This window comes from Lathyrus oleraceus, chromosome 6 (genome assembly GCF_024323335.1).
Source record: "Lathyrus oleraceus cultivar Zhongwan6 chromosome 6, CAAS_Psat_ZW6_1.0, whole genome shotgun sequence".
NCBI classification, from domain to species: Eukaryota; Viridiplantae; Streptophyta; class Magnoliopsida; order Fabales; family Fabaceae; genus Lathyrus; species Lathyrus oleraceus.
Genome location: NC_066584.1, coordinates 108,076,695 through 108,093,762, shown reverse-complemented (window position 1 = coordinate 108,093,762; position 17,068 = coordinate 108,076,695). Strand labels below are relative to the sequence as shown.

The 17,068-nt window shown below is 35.3% G+C and overlaps 1 protein-coding gene and 1 non-coding gene across 2 annotated transcripts; both read right to left on the bottom strand.

The window, feature by feature from the left end:
- Positions 1-336: 336 nt before the first annotated feature.
- Positions 337-1,156, bottom strand: LOC127098205 (uncharacterized). The gene has a single exon (XM_051036734.1). It carries the CDS (start codon positions 1,076-1,078, stop codon positions 599-601), a length of 480 nt encoding a protein of 159 aa, XP_050892691.1. The 5' UTR covers positions 1,079-1,156; the 3' UTR covers positions 337-598.
- Positions 1,157-16,627: 15,471 nt separating this feature from the next.
- On the bottom strand, positions 16,628-16,734 carry LOC127099681 (small nucleolar RNA R71). Its single transcript, XR_007794158.1, has one exon. It is a non-coding gene; the product is annotated as a small nucleolar RNA R71 (small nucleolar RNA).
- Between the last annotated feature and the right edge of the window lie 334 nt (positions 16,735-17,068).

Here is a 17,068-nt window from a genome sequence, read left to right as displayed (position 1 = left end):
ACCTTCTCACAAAGGCATTATCAATACCATTGTTTTAAGAGCTTATGAGCATGATGAATGTGTCATTCACGGTACCTTCCTCTTGAGGGGGCGTATTGGACACAACTGAAGACTGAATCCTGAGTCCTTTGCAACGGTCATGTTGACCAAATCACAAGGATTCCTAATTTGTTGCAATCATATCTTGTACCATTACGCATGACATCCAAAAACTTAAGGTGAGTATATCCAAATTCACATTATCTTATTTATTGGCTATTAGTATTAAATAAAAAAAACTAACATATCCTTGAAAAATTCATGAACCCGCACATTAACCCAATCATTTGCACATAATGATAGAAAATAGTAAATTCAAAGGGTTCAATCATTCATTACAAGCATATATGAGTACAGCCCTTCAAAAATGTAAGGCCCCCAAAATGAGAACTCATTACCTACTATATAACTTACATTACATATAGATCTCATTTTCACACATAAATAGCTAATCAACTAAATTGATAACACTAATCTTGTAACTAGTTTTCACCTTAACCAAATCCTCCTTCCCAAAAAAAAACTTGTGGACTCGGATACATATAATTAGTTAAATTAATTAATCTTCAAAACCAACTCTTTTCCAAATAGCATTCCTAACACTACACAAATCCCTACCTTTAAGAGTCCTCCCAATCCCTTCATGCACCGAAAGAGAAGCACCTCTAGTCCTAGCTAGATACTCATGAGGGGGTACCCTATGTTCATCATCACCTTCATCTTCTTCTTCATCATCATCACTCTCCCATTTTCGATGCTTCTTCTTCTTTTTCTCCTCCAAGATCTTTGGCCAGTTAGGTATATTCACTGGCAACGAAGCTGGACCTATTGAGCTTACTCTACCATCGAGATTCTTCCTTGATGCTTTCTTCAAACCGGAAATGCTATTACCACCACCCTTCTTGGGAGGGGTGCAAGAGTCATATAACTCAGCTTCATCAAACTCAAACATACCCTCTTCTTCAGAGGATTTTTTGTTGAAAGGGGTGTTTGGGAAAATGTAACTTTGATTTGTGAGAAAGCTCTTCTTTGACGCCATTGATAAAATGAAACGAAACCTCTCTCTCTTGTCTTTCTGAATAGTTTTCAATGCTCAATAGTCTTTATTACAACATTTATTTATATTGCTTTCGTCGTACTTTATGGACAAAGCTAATCCATTGCTTTCTATTGAATACTACAACTCTTCGATTAAAACACGTCATTTGCTAAATTATACTCTATCCGTACAATGATAATAAATGTCATGTTTGTTTTTTTACACAAATTAAAAGTGTATAAATAAAAAAGGTAATAATAGTTTTACTTTGTTAATTATTAATTATTATTATTATTATTATTATTATTATTATTATTATTATTATTATTATTATTATTATTATTATTATTATTATTATTATTATTATTACTTTATGATTTACTTTGATAAATTTATTTTAATTCATATTTCATATACATATATTTAAATAAATACCTTGATTTATGCTTTTAGATTTATTAATAAATTAAACGGTTAATGCAATTAAATTATATTTTGATATTTAACATCTATAATAAAACATTTTAATTATTATCTATATTAATACATATAAGTATGTAAAAAAGTTAATTTATTAAATTATTTAAAAATATAAAATAAAATAAAACTTGATTTTAAATATAAAATAAAATTATAATAGTAATATTGTCGGATAATGGCATGTATTATAGTTTTTTATAGGTAGAAATTAATGTTCCATTTTAGTTTTTTTAATTAAAAACAAGTTAGTCTCTTAGTTTCACTATCATTATTCTATTTGACCCATTCTGTCAATTTCTGAAAGAAAAAAAATATTAAGTTATGATGATGTAGCATAATATCAAGACTATTGATATAAATTTGAGTCAGTAATATAAATAGATAAAAATTAATACACTATTTAAATTGTGAAGATTTTATTTTAATTTCTAAAAATAAATTTTTTACCGATTAAACATTGCATATTTTTTAATTATATATGTTAATCTAGATTTATATAATTATTCTTGTTGTTATGATATCGGAATTTAATGTTTTTTTAATTAAAAATTATGCCAAAAATTTATATAAAAACTTCAATCTTCTTTATGGAAAAAAGATACATTTATATACAAACTTCAATCTTCTTTATGGAAAAAAGATACATTTATATACAAACTTCAATCTTCTTTATGAAAAAAGATCATATTTTTAGCATAGTCCTTTATGATGGACTTGGTCTATTTTTGTTTAGGAAGGAGTATAAAGAGATGAGGTATATACGAATTTGTGAAAGTGAATCTACGAAATAACACGTATGCATAATAAGTGGCCCATACTCAATCATCGTCATTATTCAAAGATATTAACGTACGTCTTTGAATATGAGCCTTGGAAAAGAGACAGATAAGGGTTAAAGTTATCCAAATTCGAAAAACATACACGTGGTCCAACCCATGGTTCTCTCTTCAAAACATTGCAAAAGTAGAGACGTTCGTTCCTAAATGATAATTGAATATAAGACAAAAACACTCACTTATATATGAACTGTGTACTTGTGTATACTAGCATTCATTATTACTATGTCGTGTATCGCATATTCACCATTCAATTCTTATAGTACTATTTAGAGAACAATTGAGATAAGTGTCAAAAGAAAAAAACAGTTGAGTGAGAATTGATTCAATTAAACTATACTCTTGAATGATATGAACTATAGTGAGTAGTTGCACTATCTTTTAACATTTCCACAAGATGAAGTTTATAAATATCAATCACTATTTTGGATGCTAGACTTGAGAAAAGGTTTATAAGAGCATCTCCATCAAATAATTTTTTGTGTCAAGTCGTTTACGATGAAATCGATTTTGATAGAATAAGATTTAATCATTTTTTTAATTGTTTAAGATTTTCGTTCTTCACTTTTTACTCGAGTGATTCAACCACATCTTAGTTGCAAGATGATTCCTTTTGCAACAATTTGAAAAGAAAGAACAATTTGAGAAAGTAATAATGTTGGAAGAGAGAAGAAAAGTGTATGAAAATGAAAGGAAGAATGTTTTTTGACCAATATGTCAAAAAATCTTTCTCTAAAGCTTTCAGTGTGAATTTCGCTTTTCACACTTCTTTATATTACAAACATAAGGTGTATATCTATTTATAGTGAGATTACTTGCACATTAAGCACTCTCAAACTAACTAATTGTCTAAATTTCTACCGGTTGTATTCAACTTTGTCGAATACATGCAACTTTGACTACTATAAGTTGTATTCGACTTGTTGAATACATACAAATTTAACTATTACAAACTATATTCGACTCTTTTGAATACATACAACTTCGACTTTGTCGAATCCTCCATTTTACAAACATGTCTAACACAAAGAATTACATATTTCATACTGTAGGAGAATTGCCATCCAAGGCGCAGCGGAATTTAAAAATTTCTCCATTTAGTGATCCTTACGAATGGGCATGATCAGTGATAGAATCGTTACCTCTTGTGGCGATCACGAATGTTGAACGATGACAACGTCTCTACTCAGTCCACACGAACGAATTCCTTCAATCTCAGTGCTAGCTGGTACGAATGAAGGCTTTGAGTGAGAGAGAGAGATACGAAATTCCAACTCTTCAGTTGTGTTGTATTCCCATACAATGCTTCTGCACAAGAGTTCTATTTATAGAACCACTTGTGTGGGCTTCAAGTCAAAAAGCCCACTTAAGTGTATTTTGGCCCATATCTCATAATATGCCAAAATCACTTAAGTATTTGGTACCTTACCATACTTCGTATTCTACTTAAGTACACCGTACCTTACGATGTTCCTTAGTTACTCTATCTCTCATCAATCCGTCCTTTGTGTGTGACCCTGTAGGTTTTCGCGACGTTGGCAATTATATTAAATCACACATTTAACATAATAAACAGTGAGCGGTATCTAGCAACACATCACTGCTACCCAAGACACGAAAATGTCATGTGATTTGACAAAACCTCCTGTGATAATAATTATGTGTATAATTACCCATTTGCCCTTATGTCTATATTGAACACAAGGTATAGACCGTGTCATCCTTGTCCAGTTCAATATTGGGTCCATAGACATTTATCCTGTTACGCAGGATGGGCAAATTCCATCTAGGACACTCATGTCCCCCAGCATGCTTTGTGGAGTACCCATCAACTGTCTTTATGGTTATCCAGTTACGGACAACGTTGGATCAGCAATAAAGCACTCGACTCTACATCTAGGATCCATAATGGTTTCAGGTCGAAGAGTGGTATACACCATTATCACCATGAGAATAACTTATGACACTTTGCATAACTTTCTATATAGTATTCTCATAGGGGGTCAATCCGGTATAAATATTACTCTTAATATTCATACTTATGTTTAAGACTTGATAACTCTTTATCCATGATCCATGAGATGTGATCATCAGTCTACAAACATAATAGTCTTAATGCTTTAATGTTATCCCAATTCACACTAAAGCTCGACTACGGATACTTTAGGAATAGTGTCCTTATGTTTAATGTGCTCTCATGATTAAGTCACACTTAATACATTAAACGGACTATCTATTCCAGGGACTTTATTAATCAACCATAATAAAGAAAAAGCCTTTTATTAATTAATAAATAATTTGATACAAGTACCAAAAGTATTGGCCTCTAGGGCTTACAGCAACACATACACCCTGAATTCATTGTGTCTCTGCTATCTACATTCATCATAGTTCTCAATCTCTTGAGCAATTCCACTTGCACGACCTTTGTTATGATATCTGCAATCTAATTATCATTTCTATAGTGTTCCAATTTCAGCTTCCCATTTTTTACCAACTCTTTAAGATAATGGAATTTCATCTATACATGTTTGCTTCTTCCATGTGTTGTCGGATTCTTGGGCAAATTGATATCATACATGTTATCAATCTTCATGATCATTGCTCTATGATTTTCACATGCAATCTCCTCAATTAGATTCATCACCCATATTGCTTGACATGCACAAAGAGAGTCAACTATGTACTCAGCCTCACATGATGGAAAAGCTACAACTAGTTATTTTCTCGAGCTCCAAGAAACTGGTGCACCATCTAGCATAAACACATAACCAGTTATGGACTTTCTATCCTCAACACCACCACACCAACTTCAGTCAGTGTATCCCACAAGTTTGCATTCATTTCCTTCATCTACTGCAGGAAATAAAATGTCATAGTCTAATGCTCCTTTGAGGTACCTTAGTATCTTCTTGGTGGTTGTAAGATGGGATACCTTTGAATTTTGCATGAACCTACTAACCATAATTACACTATATGCTAGACCAGGCCTTGTGATAAAGATATCTTAATGATCCAATGAGTCTTCTGTATTGTGTTTGATCAACATCATCTTTATTTGAATCCTTCATCAATTACAGTCTTGGTTCAGCTGGTGTCAAAGTTGCATTGTAATCCTTCGTCTTAAATCTTTTGAGTATCTGACTTGCAAATCTTCTTTGGTGCATTATTAGACCTCTACTACTCTTGTAGAATTCAATCCCAAGGAAATATGAGATGTTTTCAAGGTCTGAAATTTCAAATTCCTAGCTCAGTTCACATTTTAAATCTTCAATCTCCTTCTTGCAGCTGCCTGTTATCAATATGTCATCTACATGGATACAAAGTATGAATAACCCCATTTTGATTCTTCTTACATATACACCTTGTTCAGTTGTCCACTTTACAAACTACTCCCCCTCATAGAAAACCATTTATCTTCTTATTCCAAGCTCTTGGAGCTTATTTGTGTTCATACAAGGCTTTATGCAACCTGTATACCTTACTTTCTTGGCCTTGCTTCACAGAATCAACTGGTTATGCTGCATAAACTTCTTCATCTAAGGGGACATTAAGAAATGCACATTTCACATTCATTTGACACATATACCAGTTGTTTATGATTGTTATGTCAACAATCAACCTAATTGTTTCAATCCTAGCAATTGATGCAACAACTTAATCAAAGCCGATTCCTTTTCTCTGAAGAAATCATTTGGCTACAAGTCTTGCTTTTTGTCTGGTTATTTCTCATTTTGGATTCAACTTTACTTTATACACCTACTTCACATCAATTTCCTTCTTACCTTATGGAAATTTGACCAGTGAGCAGGTTTTGTTTACCTTTATAGATTTCAATTCCTCCATGATGGTTTGCATCTACTTTAAGTCCTTCAATGTCTCAGTTACATTGACTGAATCAGTATCTTGATAGAAAGCATAATGTATCAACTCACCTTTATCATTGACCATATCATATGATGTGATCACGCATTCCTATAGCCTTGTAGGCATCTTCTTGTCCTTTGAGGTATGCTTGTGCCGACTTGAACCCTTTCTCATTATGGTTGAATTTGATTGTCAACTTCATTAGATGGTTCATCACATAAGACTCTTACTGAATCCTTCTTGACATAGTCATCCCAATCTCACTCTTTCAGCTCATCTATGATCACATCTCAGGTGATCACAACTTGCTTGTTCACATAGTCGAACAATTTGTATCCATTAGTTGAGTAATATCGTATGAGGATCATCTGCCTTGACTTGTTATCAAGTTTTCTTCTCAATTGATCAGGCACATGTCTATGTGTTATAGATCCAAACACTTTCAGATGAATTAAGCTAGGCTTGACACCTGAACAACACTCTTCTTGTGTGATTCCTTATAGCTTCTTGGTTGGGCATCTGTTTAAGATGTAAGTTGCATTTGACACGTCTTCACCCCATACCTCATTTGGTAGATGATTTCTCTCTAACATACTTCTTACCATGTTCATGATGGTTACGTTCTTCCTTTCAGCGGTACCATTTTGTTGAGAAGTGTATGGTGGCACCACCTCATGCACAATCCATTCTCCTTCACATAATGCATCAAATTCTCTTGACACATATTCTCCACCACCATCAGTCATCAATGTTTCGATCTTGTAGTCACTTTGTCTCTCCATCATAGCTTTAAAATTGATAAATACCTCATCACATCACTTTTTTTTCTTGATCAGGTAAGTCCATAATTTTCTACTATATTCATCTATGAATGAAATAAAGTACTTGTTTCCTCCAACTGAATCTACTGAAGAGGACCACACACATTTGAGTATATGACCTCAAAGGTGGCTTTAAAGTTACTTTTTGCATCTTTGCTAAAGCTATTCTTGTGTTTCTTTGCCTAAACAAATTATTTACACACTTTGGAATATGGATTTATGGTTCACCTAAAACCATGTTCATTCTCTTCAAATTACTGATGTCTTTGAAGTTAAGATGACCAAGTCTATAGTGCCCTAACCATTTATCCTTCTAGTTGCAGTTGCCAGACATATGTGTTCCATCACATAAAGTTCAATCTTGAAGTTTTTTTTTAGACATTTCTTTCAAGATTAACTTACCACTGGAGTCAAGTACTCTCATTATCTTATCTGCTATCAACATTTTGTGATTCTTCTCAATCAGTTTCACTATGTTGAGCAAGTTGCTTTTCATGTCTGAGATATACAACACATTTGAAATCACTGATTATTTGTCATCTTTCCTCATGATCAGAATATCACTAATACCTTCAGCATCTAGGGTATTATCATTTACGAATTTCACCTTGTTCTTTATAAATGGAGTGATATTGACGAACTAATCTCTCCTTCCAGTCATGTGTGATGAGCATTCTGAGTTCAAGTGCCACTGATCTTTGAATCTTTATTCTTCTTTTGTTGTGACCATCATCAACACTTCTTATTATTCTTGTTTCATAAGCCTTGCATCATTCTCTTGATTATTTATTTTGTTTTCATGATAATCACTAGCACAATGACCATGCTTTTGACAATTGTAGCACTGGATATGAATCTTATAATTTTTCCTTCCACCACCTCTTCCACTATATGCAGCACCATTTATGTGACTACTTTGGTTTATGGATTGTCTCTGATTCAACAAATTTCCTTCTTGTTGGTGACTCCTACCATTTGAACTATTGTAAACTCCTCTACCTTTGTTGTCGTTCCATATTCTTTAGCCTTTCTTTCTTTTATTGATTATGCATGCAGAGTTACATCACCTTTCGTCTTGCCTGCAGATCTTTCAACAATTCTTTATCCATGCGATTCAAGCGTCCAATGACGCTCTTCTTTTGTCATGCTTGACAGGTCCTTTGATTCTTATACGACTACAACCACATGATCAAATTTTGGAAGTAATGACCTCAAGATCTTTGCAACTATCGACCTTAATGTCAATACTTCTCCACACATCTTAATTTGATTCACCAGTCTTGTTACCCCAGTGAAGAAATCAACCACACTTTCACTTTCTTCCATCTGAATCAATTCATACACTCTTTTGTGAGTTTGTAACCTCACCTTCTCACCACCTCCAAAATACTTTTCCAAGATGTCCCATGCTTCCTTCGATGAATCTTATCACCAACTTTTTCAAAGTTGTCTGGATCAACGCATTGATGGATTATAAGAGAGCTTTATAATCTTTCTTCTTCAAATCTTTGTGTGCAACTTTTTGTTTAGCAGTGGCATTGTCGCTGATTAGTGTCACTCTATTCTTCACAAGATTCCAAACATCTTGATAGTGGAACACAACCTTCATTTGCTTCCACCAATTGTGAAACCTTATTTTGCATGTGATATACTTTTAACAAGAACATTAACTTTTAATGATGACAACTAATGACAAGTCAAGCAAAATAATTAAGCGGCAAAAGATGAAAACCTAAGTGTTATGGTTTGATAAACTTGACTATTCGACGAGGGAAAATAAAATGGAAATAATCTAAAGCCTCATCTCAAAAGCCACTCAAGCATGTGTCAATATAAAAAGAGAAGTATCTGACAAAGGCTTGAAGCAATATATGGAGATCTCCTAACTTAGTATTAGTGATCTCCTATTTTAGTAATGAGTGAACAATTGTAAGGCAAAAAGACACTATCGTAAAAGCGTATGGCTAAAAGTGAACATACTAAAACATTTTTCAAATTGTTTTATCAAATAAAACATCTTCAAAAATGTCTTGAAGTTGTTCCAGATGACTTGGGAGGTGTCAAAGTAACTAGAGGGAAAACTTTAGCTTATATAATAGATTAGGTCCCTTGTATAATCGATTAGATTAGTTCAAACTTACGCCTTAAGAAATTGGCTAGATATATTTTCCTTCCTTTCATAGAATTTACAAATGATTATTTTCAACATCTAATCGATTATAAAGTTGCTATAATCAATTAGATAATGTTAAAATGCATTTATTTGAAATTCCTTTTTGAGGCAACTCAAGTCTATAAATAGAGGTTTCATTTCTCGTTTTAAATCATCCAAAATCGTGTTTTGACACTTTCATCTCTCTCTCTCTCACACACATACTCTCTCTCTCTCTGTCTCTTTCCCTCTATCTCTCTATCGCACTCTCTCTCTCTCTCTCTCTCTCTCTCTCACACACACACACACACACACACACACACACACACACACACACACTCTCACTCTCTCTCTTTAAACATTTCTTTAACTTTCTCTCACTGTGTTTTTAGCCTAATTACTTTTATGAGAAAAGTCCTTTTGTGAGTGAGATTATTTTTATAATTCTGTAATGGGTAGAATTGTAAAATTCACCAAGGGAACCTTTTGTGTATACCTTGGTTGGATATTGTCGAATTAGGGATTTCTTTGGGTTAAAGCTAAACCCGTAAAAAATTTATGTTTAGGATTGGGTATTTTAGTACTAGTTATGGTTGGAGATCAACCTGTATAAAATCTTGTAGGTTCTCGGTCAACCAGGTGTTAAAACCAAGATAAGGTGAAGCTCAGACCGGTACTTAAAAGCTTCACAGGTTCGAGATTAGACCGATGTTAAAATCTCACAGGTTTTTGGTCATCCCGTTTAAAACCAAGTTATTAAGCTCAAAGGTTATAGAACTTGAAGACTAACCACTCCAAGGTCCGTGTCGCCGAAGGGACTAAGAGTTCCTATCAAACAAGCTAACAAAATGCCTCGCATGAGAGACTTGGAGTTTCATCAGTCAGGCTCAATATACCTTTGCCTAAGGGCTTAGGAGTTTCCATCAAACAGACTAAAAAAACTCCTCACCTGAAGGACTCAAGGTGTAGTCATCCTGGTTCAACATGGCACATCACCGAGAAACTTAGGTCTCAAGACATCCCAATGGCTAGTAGTTTAAAAGCACTTAGTCCTTTATCAAAGCCCTTGTCCTTAAGGGACTTTGTAATAATATATTTATAAATGGCCTACAAAGGCGAGAGTACTATAGCCCTCAGAGAGGGCGATAATCATATGTCGCCCTCCAATAGGATAAACCTCGTCCTACGTGCCTCTCACTTGCTCAGTTATGGGAAATATGGGAAAAGACATTTCTTGGTCAGAAAGAAGTCAGGGTCAATAGTTGATCCATATCTTCCTAGGAAATATACCTACCATTGAATGGGTGGGCGATTATCATTCCCAAGGAAACCCTAGGCCTTAGAGTCTCTATAAATGCCTCAACCTTAAAGTTGAAAGAGAGATTACAAGTTATTTAGCATAACGTATTAAATACAAAGCCTCATACCTCACATGAGTTGACCCTCTTATACTACTGTAAACATAACCAAATAGGGCCTCTCGCCACTACAGACAAGCCTTAATCATTATTAGTTACTAGGACCTTTGATTATCCCCTACCCGCATAGGGATACCATGCAGACCTGTACTTTTTAACAAGTACATTAGCTATGTTCTATTGATACAAAGTACACCACTTTTCTCATCGGTTGAAACTCCCAACAGATGGGAAATCTGAGTCATTTTTAAGTTTAAAATAAAAAAAATTGCGCCAATTCTCTCCACGATTGAACTTGCCAACCAAGGAGAAACCTTAGCATTTTTTAATTTAAAAAAAAAAGCAAGGCGCCAATTTATTTGTAATTTTTTATTTATTTTAAAAAGCAAGGTCACCTTTCCCCCAACTGAACCTCCCAACAGATGGGAAATCTTAGCCATTTTTAATTTAAAAATAAAATTAGAAAACAAGGCGTTATATTTATTATTAGTAATTTTTTTATATAAAAAATCAAGACCATTGTTCCCATCGACTAGGAGGTCCAACCAAGAGGAAATCTTATTCAATTTTAATTAAAAAAAAACAAGCAAGGTGCCATTATGATAATAAAGTGATGTTTCTGAGAATCAAATCTAGGACTAGTACCACTTTTCCTTTGGTTGGATGTCTAACCGAGAAAAAATCTCATTCATTTTTAATTTAAAAATAAAAAAAGGAAGGCGCCTAATTTAAAAGGTTTCCATACAAGCATATATTTATCTGAGGTAAAAAGCTTATTTGAACATGTATATGTTGTTATAGTGAGTCAAATAAAAAAGTGCATATCATAATCAAAGAAGTAGAAACAATGTATTAGCAACCCGAACTTAAAAATAGAACGCAAAATAAATAAATTTGGAATTTGTTATTTGGACTAAGGGTTCAAATTTTAAAATCTGGACTGCACGAACCCAAAATTGAATTAAAATAGAGCATTACGAACCATAAGCTCAAATGTTCAAAATTTCATTTCAAATCTAATTAGGACAAATAAATATAACATCTCTATTACATGTAACCTAATATAGAATAATTATAACCTATTCAAGAAATACATGCATCACAAATCAACAAAAGTAGGTGTTATGGGACGACCACATCGACTTCGATCAACCACTATAAATGGGTCTCACTCCTTCTAGAATATTCTCAGCATACGAAGATAATCATGTTAATGATCACAAGAGATCTCAATTTCATTTCCTCAGATTTTCAGATCTTCAGTTCTTACAATTTTTTATGATGGCAGGATCTAAAGCTACCATATTCGTTGTTGCACACGAAGCTGATACCGATGTTCTAGCAGCAAACAAACCCCACTTCTTCCTCCATTGCAAAACTCTGTAGATCTTGAAACAGTTGTTTTGCTACATTCAAATTTGGTTAGAGATTCTCAATTGGCCATAGATATCTAAACTAATTGAATAAAGACTTCTGTTCCGCCTTCGGTTACACAACATGAAGCCTTGCCTGGCCTCCATACTCTACAAGCGAGCCTTGGTATGCAAGGTTCTCATGAACTAATAAATAACATGTTTAAAATAGTTCGACAACAAAATTGACATGCTCTTAAAGTAAGGCTTTAGCGCTTTGAAGAAGGTATACACAATAGTCCCTCCCGCAAAAATACAATCCAAGAAAGTTGATTTAGGAAAGAACCATACTACCGCCTTGGTTCCAGTCGGGGAAACAAGAGATGAGGCTCCTCGATCTAAGGATCAACGTAAAAGTATGAAGCATCAGACTCACCCTCAGAGTCCTAGAGGAGATCGAGGAAGCCATGCTCCTTCCCAAGCTAAAGCAGAAAACTCACCCGAAAAAGGTACAACCAAAGCATCAGTTATCAGTAAGAATCCTAAAGAGAAAGATTCTGAAATCCATTGAGAAGCCTCCCAATCTTAACGACTATGATGGAAAAGGATATCCTAATGAGTGTGTGCAGATCAAGAATGACCAACTGAGTTACTTCAGTTTCGATGATGCACCGAAGTGTAAGTTGTTTGCGTTAACCTTGGTCGAGTCAACTCAACTCTGGTTCAATAATTTTCCCAAAGAAAGTATTGATTCTTGGCCCGAATTATGTGAGAGGTGTTATATGTATTTCACAAGCCGAAAGCGACAACCTGTAACTGAAACTTCCTTAAGCAGGATGGTCTAAGGAAAGAAAGAGAGTTTGCGGTCTTACATCGATTGATTTACAAAGGTCTCGGTCGAGGTAAATGGGACCCAAGAAGGTCTTCAATGTTGGATCTTTGAGAACGGTCTTCTGCGAGATCATCCCTTCAGACATAAGTTAGGGAAGAAGAAGGTAGAATTCGTTTAGGAAATGTTAACAATGGTTGAACCTTACATGATCCTAGAAGAAAATCTAACCGCGCGTTTTGAATATCCTGCCTCCACTGAGTCTCACTATAATCGTCTGACTAGGAAGGACTCCAACTAGTATCGAGATGACTCCGACCGGGGTATGCTAGGGAAGTACGACAGATACACCCCCTAATGGTATCTCGAGAGAAGGTTTATTAGGAACTGTGCAAGCACTGAGTTTCAAAAAGTAGGAATTCAACCTTCTTATCTCGTTAGAGAGACACCTCAGACAAATAAGTTAAAATACTTTAGCTTTCACTAGAGCCACTACCATAACACCGAACTTCATCCAGTTGAAGGATACCATTGACAGAATAATCAAGAGAGACATGTTGTCTAAATATGTCAAGGGATGCAAGTGAGAGAAATAGGAAACACCTATAGGTAAATCTCCCTAAAAAACTGCGAAAGCCGGTACAAGTGGAGGATGTAAGGAGGCAAACAAAGGTAAACACCCCTACATAGTCTATAACTGGAGGAACGCCCTGAGAAAATATCCCCTCAAAAGGCATCATAAAGATAAATATCACAAAAATGATGGTTGTCTACTTCAAGGAAAAAATATATTGACAAAATCTTTTGACCGACCTATGTTGGGATTCTGAGACACGGAGAAGATCAGAGGCATCCCCAACAAAAACTCCCCCTCATAATCATTGCTATAGTGGGGAAATTCCATGTATCCCAGATCGTGATCAACGATAATAGCTCTTATGACATCATGTACTCGAAGTTGTCTGAGAAAATGGGGTTAAACCAAAGCGGTTTTTGTCCATACAAAGGCTCTAATCTCCAAGCATTCAACGAAACCACTACCCATTCCTGGGGATATATGGATCTAATTGTTTCGATTTGGAATGGAAACGACATATGAGTAGTAAATTCTCAATTTCTTATTGTTCCTTATATAAGTGTTTACAATTTTATACTAAGACGACCATTTGCAACCACATAAAGTTAGGGGTGCTATCAAAGACGCTTTGCACGTCTGACTAAAGTAATAAATTTCCAACCTAAGATCAGAGATGATGTTCGAGACGCTTTGCGTGTCTGGATAAAGCAATCAGTTGCCCACCTAAAGTTAGTGGTGGTGTCGGAGACATTTTGTACGTACAACTAAAGTAATCAATTCTCCACTTGAAGTCAGGGGTGTTGTTGGAGACGCTTTATGCGTACGACTAAAGTAATAAATTCCCAATCTAAAGTCAAGGGGTGTTTGATCACACTAAAATTTACGTATTTTCGACTCCGATTTCACATGCATTCTAGTTGTTTTATTGTTATTTTGTTGTGTTATTACTGTGTTTTCCTTTATTTTCAGGTTTTTACTTTAATCGGAGCCCCGATCGAGAAAAGGAGTGAAAAAGGGCTAAAAACCCTAAAATTCAGCATTTTGTGCTTATGGCCTACCCCATGGCGGGCGCCACAGACCAAGCCATGACGTGTCCAAGTCCAACTTCCTCAACTCCCACGTTTCCCCACTTCATCCACTAAGGCGCCCCACTTTGTGCTTGTGGCGGGTGCCACAAGAAGGAAACGGTTTCCTCTATTTTCAAGTTGAAGGGCATCCAAGTCAATTCCACCTTTTTTATTTGCTTATAAATAGAAACGCGAATTCAGTTTTACAATCATCCAAACTTAGAACAGAGGCAAACTGAGAAGCAAATTTGTTTCACTTAGGCATATATTCAGTATTTTATAGTGGTAGTCGCTTCGCATTGGAGTGTTACCACAATTGTGTCATCAAGTCTGTGATAGAGTCTGCAATCGAGTTTGGAGCACTTTGGAAGGAAGTTAATCCTGCCGCCATTTTCTTTTCCGCATTGCAATTTACTCAGCCCTCCGATTGGAGCAGGTTTTTATTACTCGCCTTTACTTTATTTATTTCCCGCACTCGCTTTACTTTATTTATTTCCTCGCACTCGCTTTTACTTTATTTATTTCCCGCACTCGCCTTTACTTTATTTATTTCCCGCACTCGCCTTTACTTTATTTATTTCCCGCACTCGCTTTTAATTTATTTATTTCCCGCACTCGCCTTTACTTTATTTATTTCCCGCACTCGCTTTTACTTTATTTATTTCCCGCACTCGCTTTAAATTATTTATTTCCCGCACTTGCTTTACTTTTATTTATTTCCTCGCACTCGCTTTAAATTATTTACTTTCCGCACTCGCACTACTTTTATTTATTTTAATGCACTTTTACTTTACCATGTCTAGCTAAATTTATAAGGTTAGAATGTAAGGATCGTAATTAAACCAGTAATCCGTACAATTGTTCGTAGAAACACTTAAAGGGCTATTTTAACTTTCAACTTAAGTTTTCCCGCACTTCAATTCCGTTGGGTAAGATCGAAAGCCGTCCAACGCCTTTATAAACTTAATTGTTTTTAACTATTTCAAAAACAACGAAAGCGCTTTGTCTAGTTCATTAGGAGTTTTTAACATCAAGAAGAAAAGAGATTTTAAAACTATTTTCGGACGCGTTTATAAGTTTAGAGTCTGGTTCATGAGAACCTCTTTTGGTTAAGAAATCCAGGTTATAATACTTTTCAACTTAGTCAAGATACTATATTTCTTAAAAATAGGTTTACTACTCTAACGCAATGCGCGCCTTTTTATAAGTGACAATAAGAGGGTTTGATTAGGGAGTACAACTCGGTTCTGAATACGCGAAAGCGACAGTTCCTATTAAATTGGTTCTTTTCAAAGTAGGAAACATTGCCCATAAGTAGTTCTATTAGCAAGTACTTGGATTATCAACTGATTACGTGAATTACATTCGACCCTGTCTTTATACATTATATTCTATTTTCAATACTTTACTTTTCATTGCACACTACAAAAACACCTATTTTGACTGCCTTTGATAAACACCATAACAACAGATAACGATAGATTGACACTTGGTCTCTGTGGTTCGATAATCTTTTATATTACTCTGACGCATTCGTACACTTGCGAACATCAAGTTTAACAACGCATCAAGTTTTTGACGCTGTTGCCGGGGACCAATTTCGTCAAATTTCATTTTCCTGTTGTTATATCGTTTAGACTTAGGTTATTTCCCGTCGGTTAATACGAAGAACTCGCAGTACCGGAAGTTTAAGCTTAGTAAATCCTCTGGCGGAACCTGAACGTTACGCTCGCGCACGTTTATTCTTTCATAGAATTAAGAGAGTTATGGCCGAAGATCAAAACCAAAGACCTCTTAAAGATTTCGCTCAACCATCTAACGAAGAACCTAGTTCTAGTATAGTAAACCCAATCATCCCAGCCAATAATTTTGAACTTAAACCATCCTTGTTGCAATTAGTGCAACAAAGACAATTCGCGGGTCTCGCTACCGAGAACCCTAACCAACATTTAAAAATATTTCTTCAATTAGCAGATACTTTTAAAACCAATGGAGCTTCTCCTGAGGCAATACGTTTAAGATTATTCCCTTTTTCCCTCAGAGATAAAGCCCTATCATGGTTAGATTCCCTTCCACCCAATTCCATCACGACTTGGGATAACCTTAGAAGAGTTTTTCTTGCTAGATATTTTCCCCCGAGTAAGACCGCCGTTCTTCGAAACCATATAACTAGATTTACCCAAAACCAAGGAGAATCGTTGTTCGAAGCTTGGGAGAGATATAAAGAGTTATTACGAGCATGCCCACATCATGGTTTAGAAAATTGGTTAATCATTCAAACCTTCTATAATGGACTTCATTATAACACAAAGATGACCATCGACGCTGCCGCAGGCGGTGCTCTGATGAACAAACCTTACCCTGAAGCTAGTGCCCTCATCGAAGACATGGCTCAAAACCATCAATCATGGGGAGTCGAACGAGCGACAGTGGAGAAGAAGGAAGCCCAAGGAGGAGTGCATGAACTAAGCTCTATAGACATGATGCAAGCTAAAATGGACACATTAGCCCTTAAAGTCAAGCATATGTACACAAACCCGAATACTGTAGCCGCAGTTTCGTCGGATTGTGAGATATGTGGAACCCAAGGA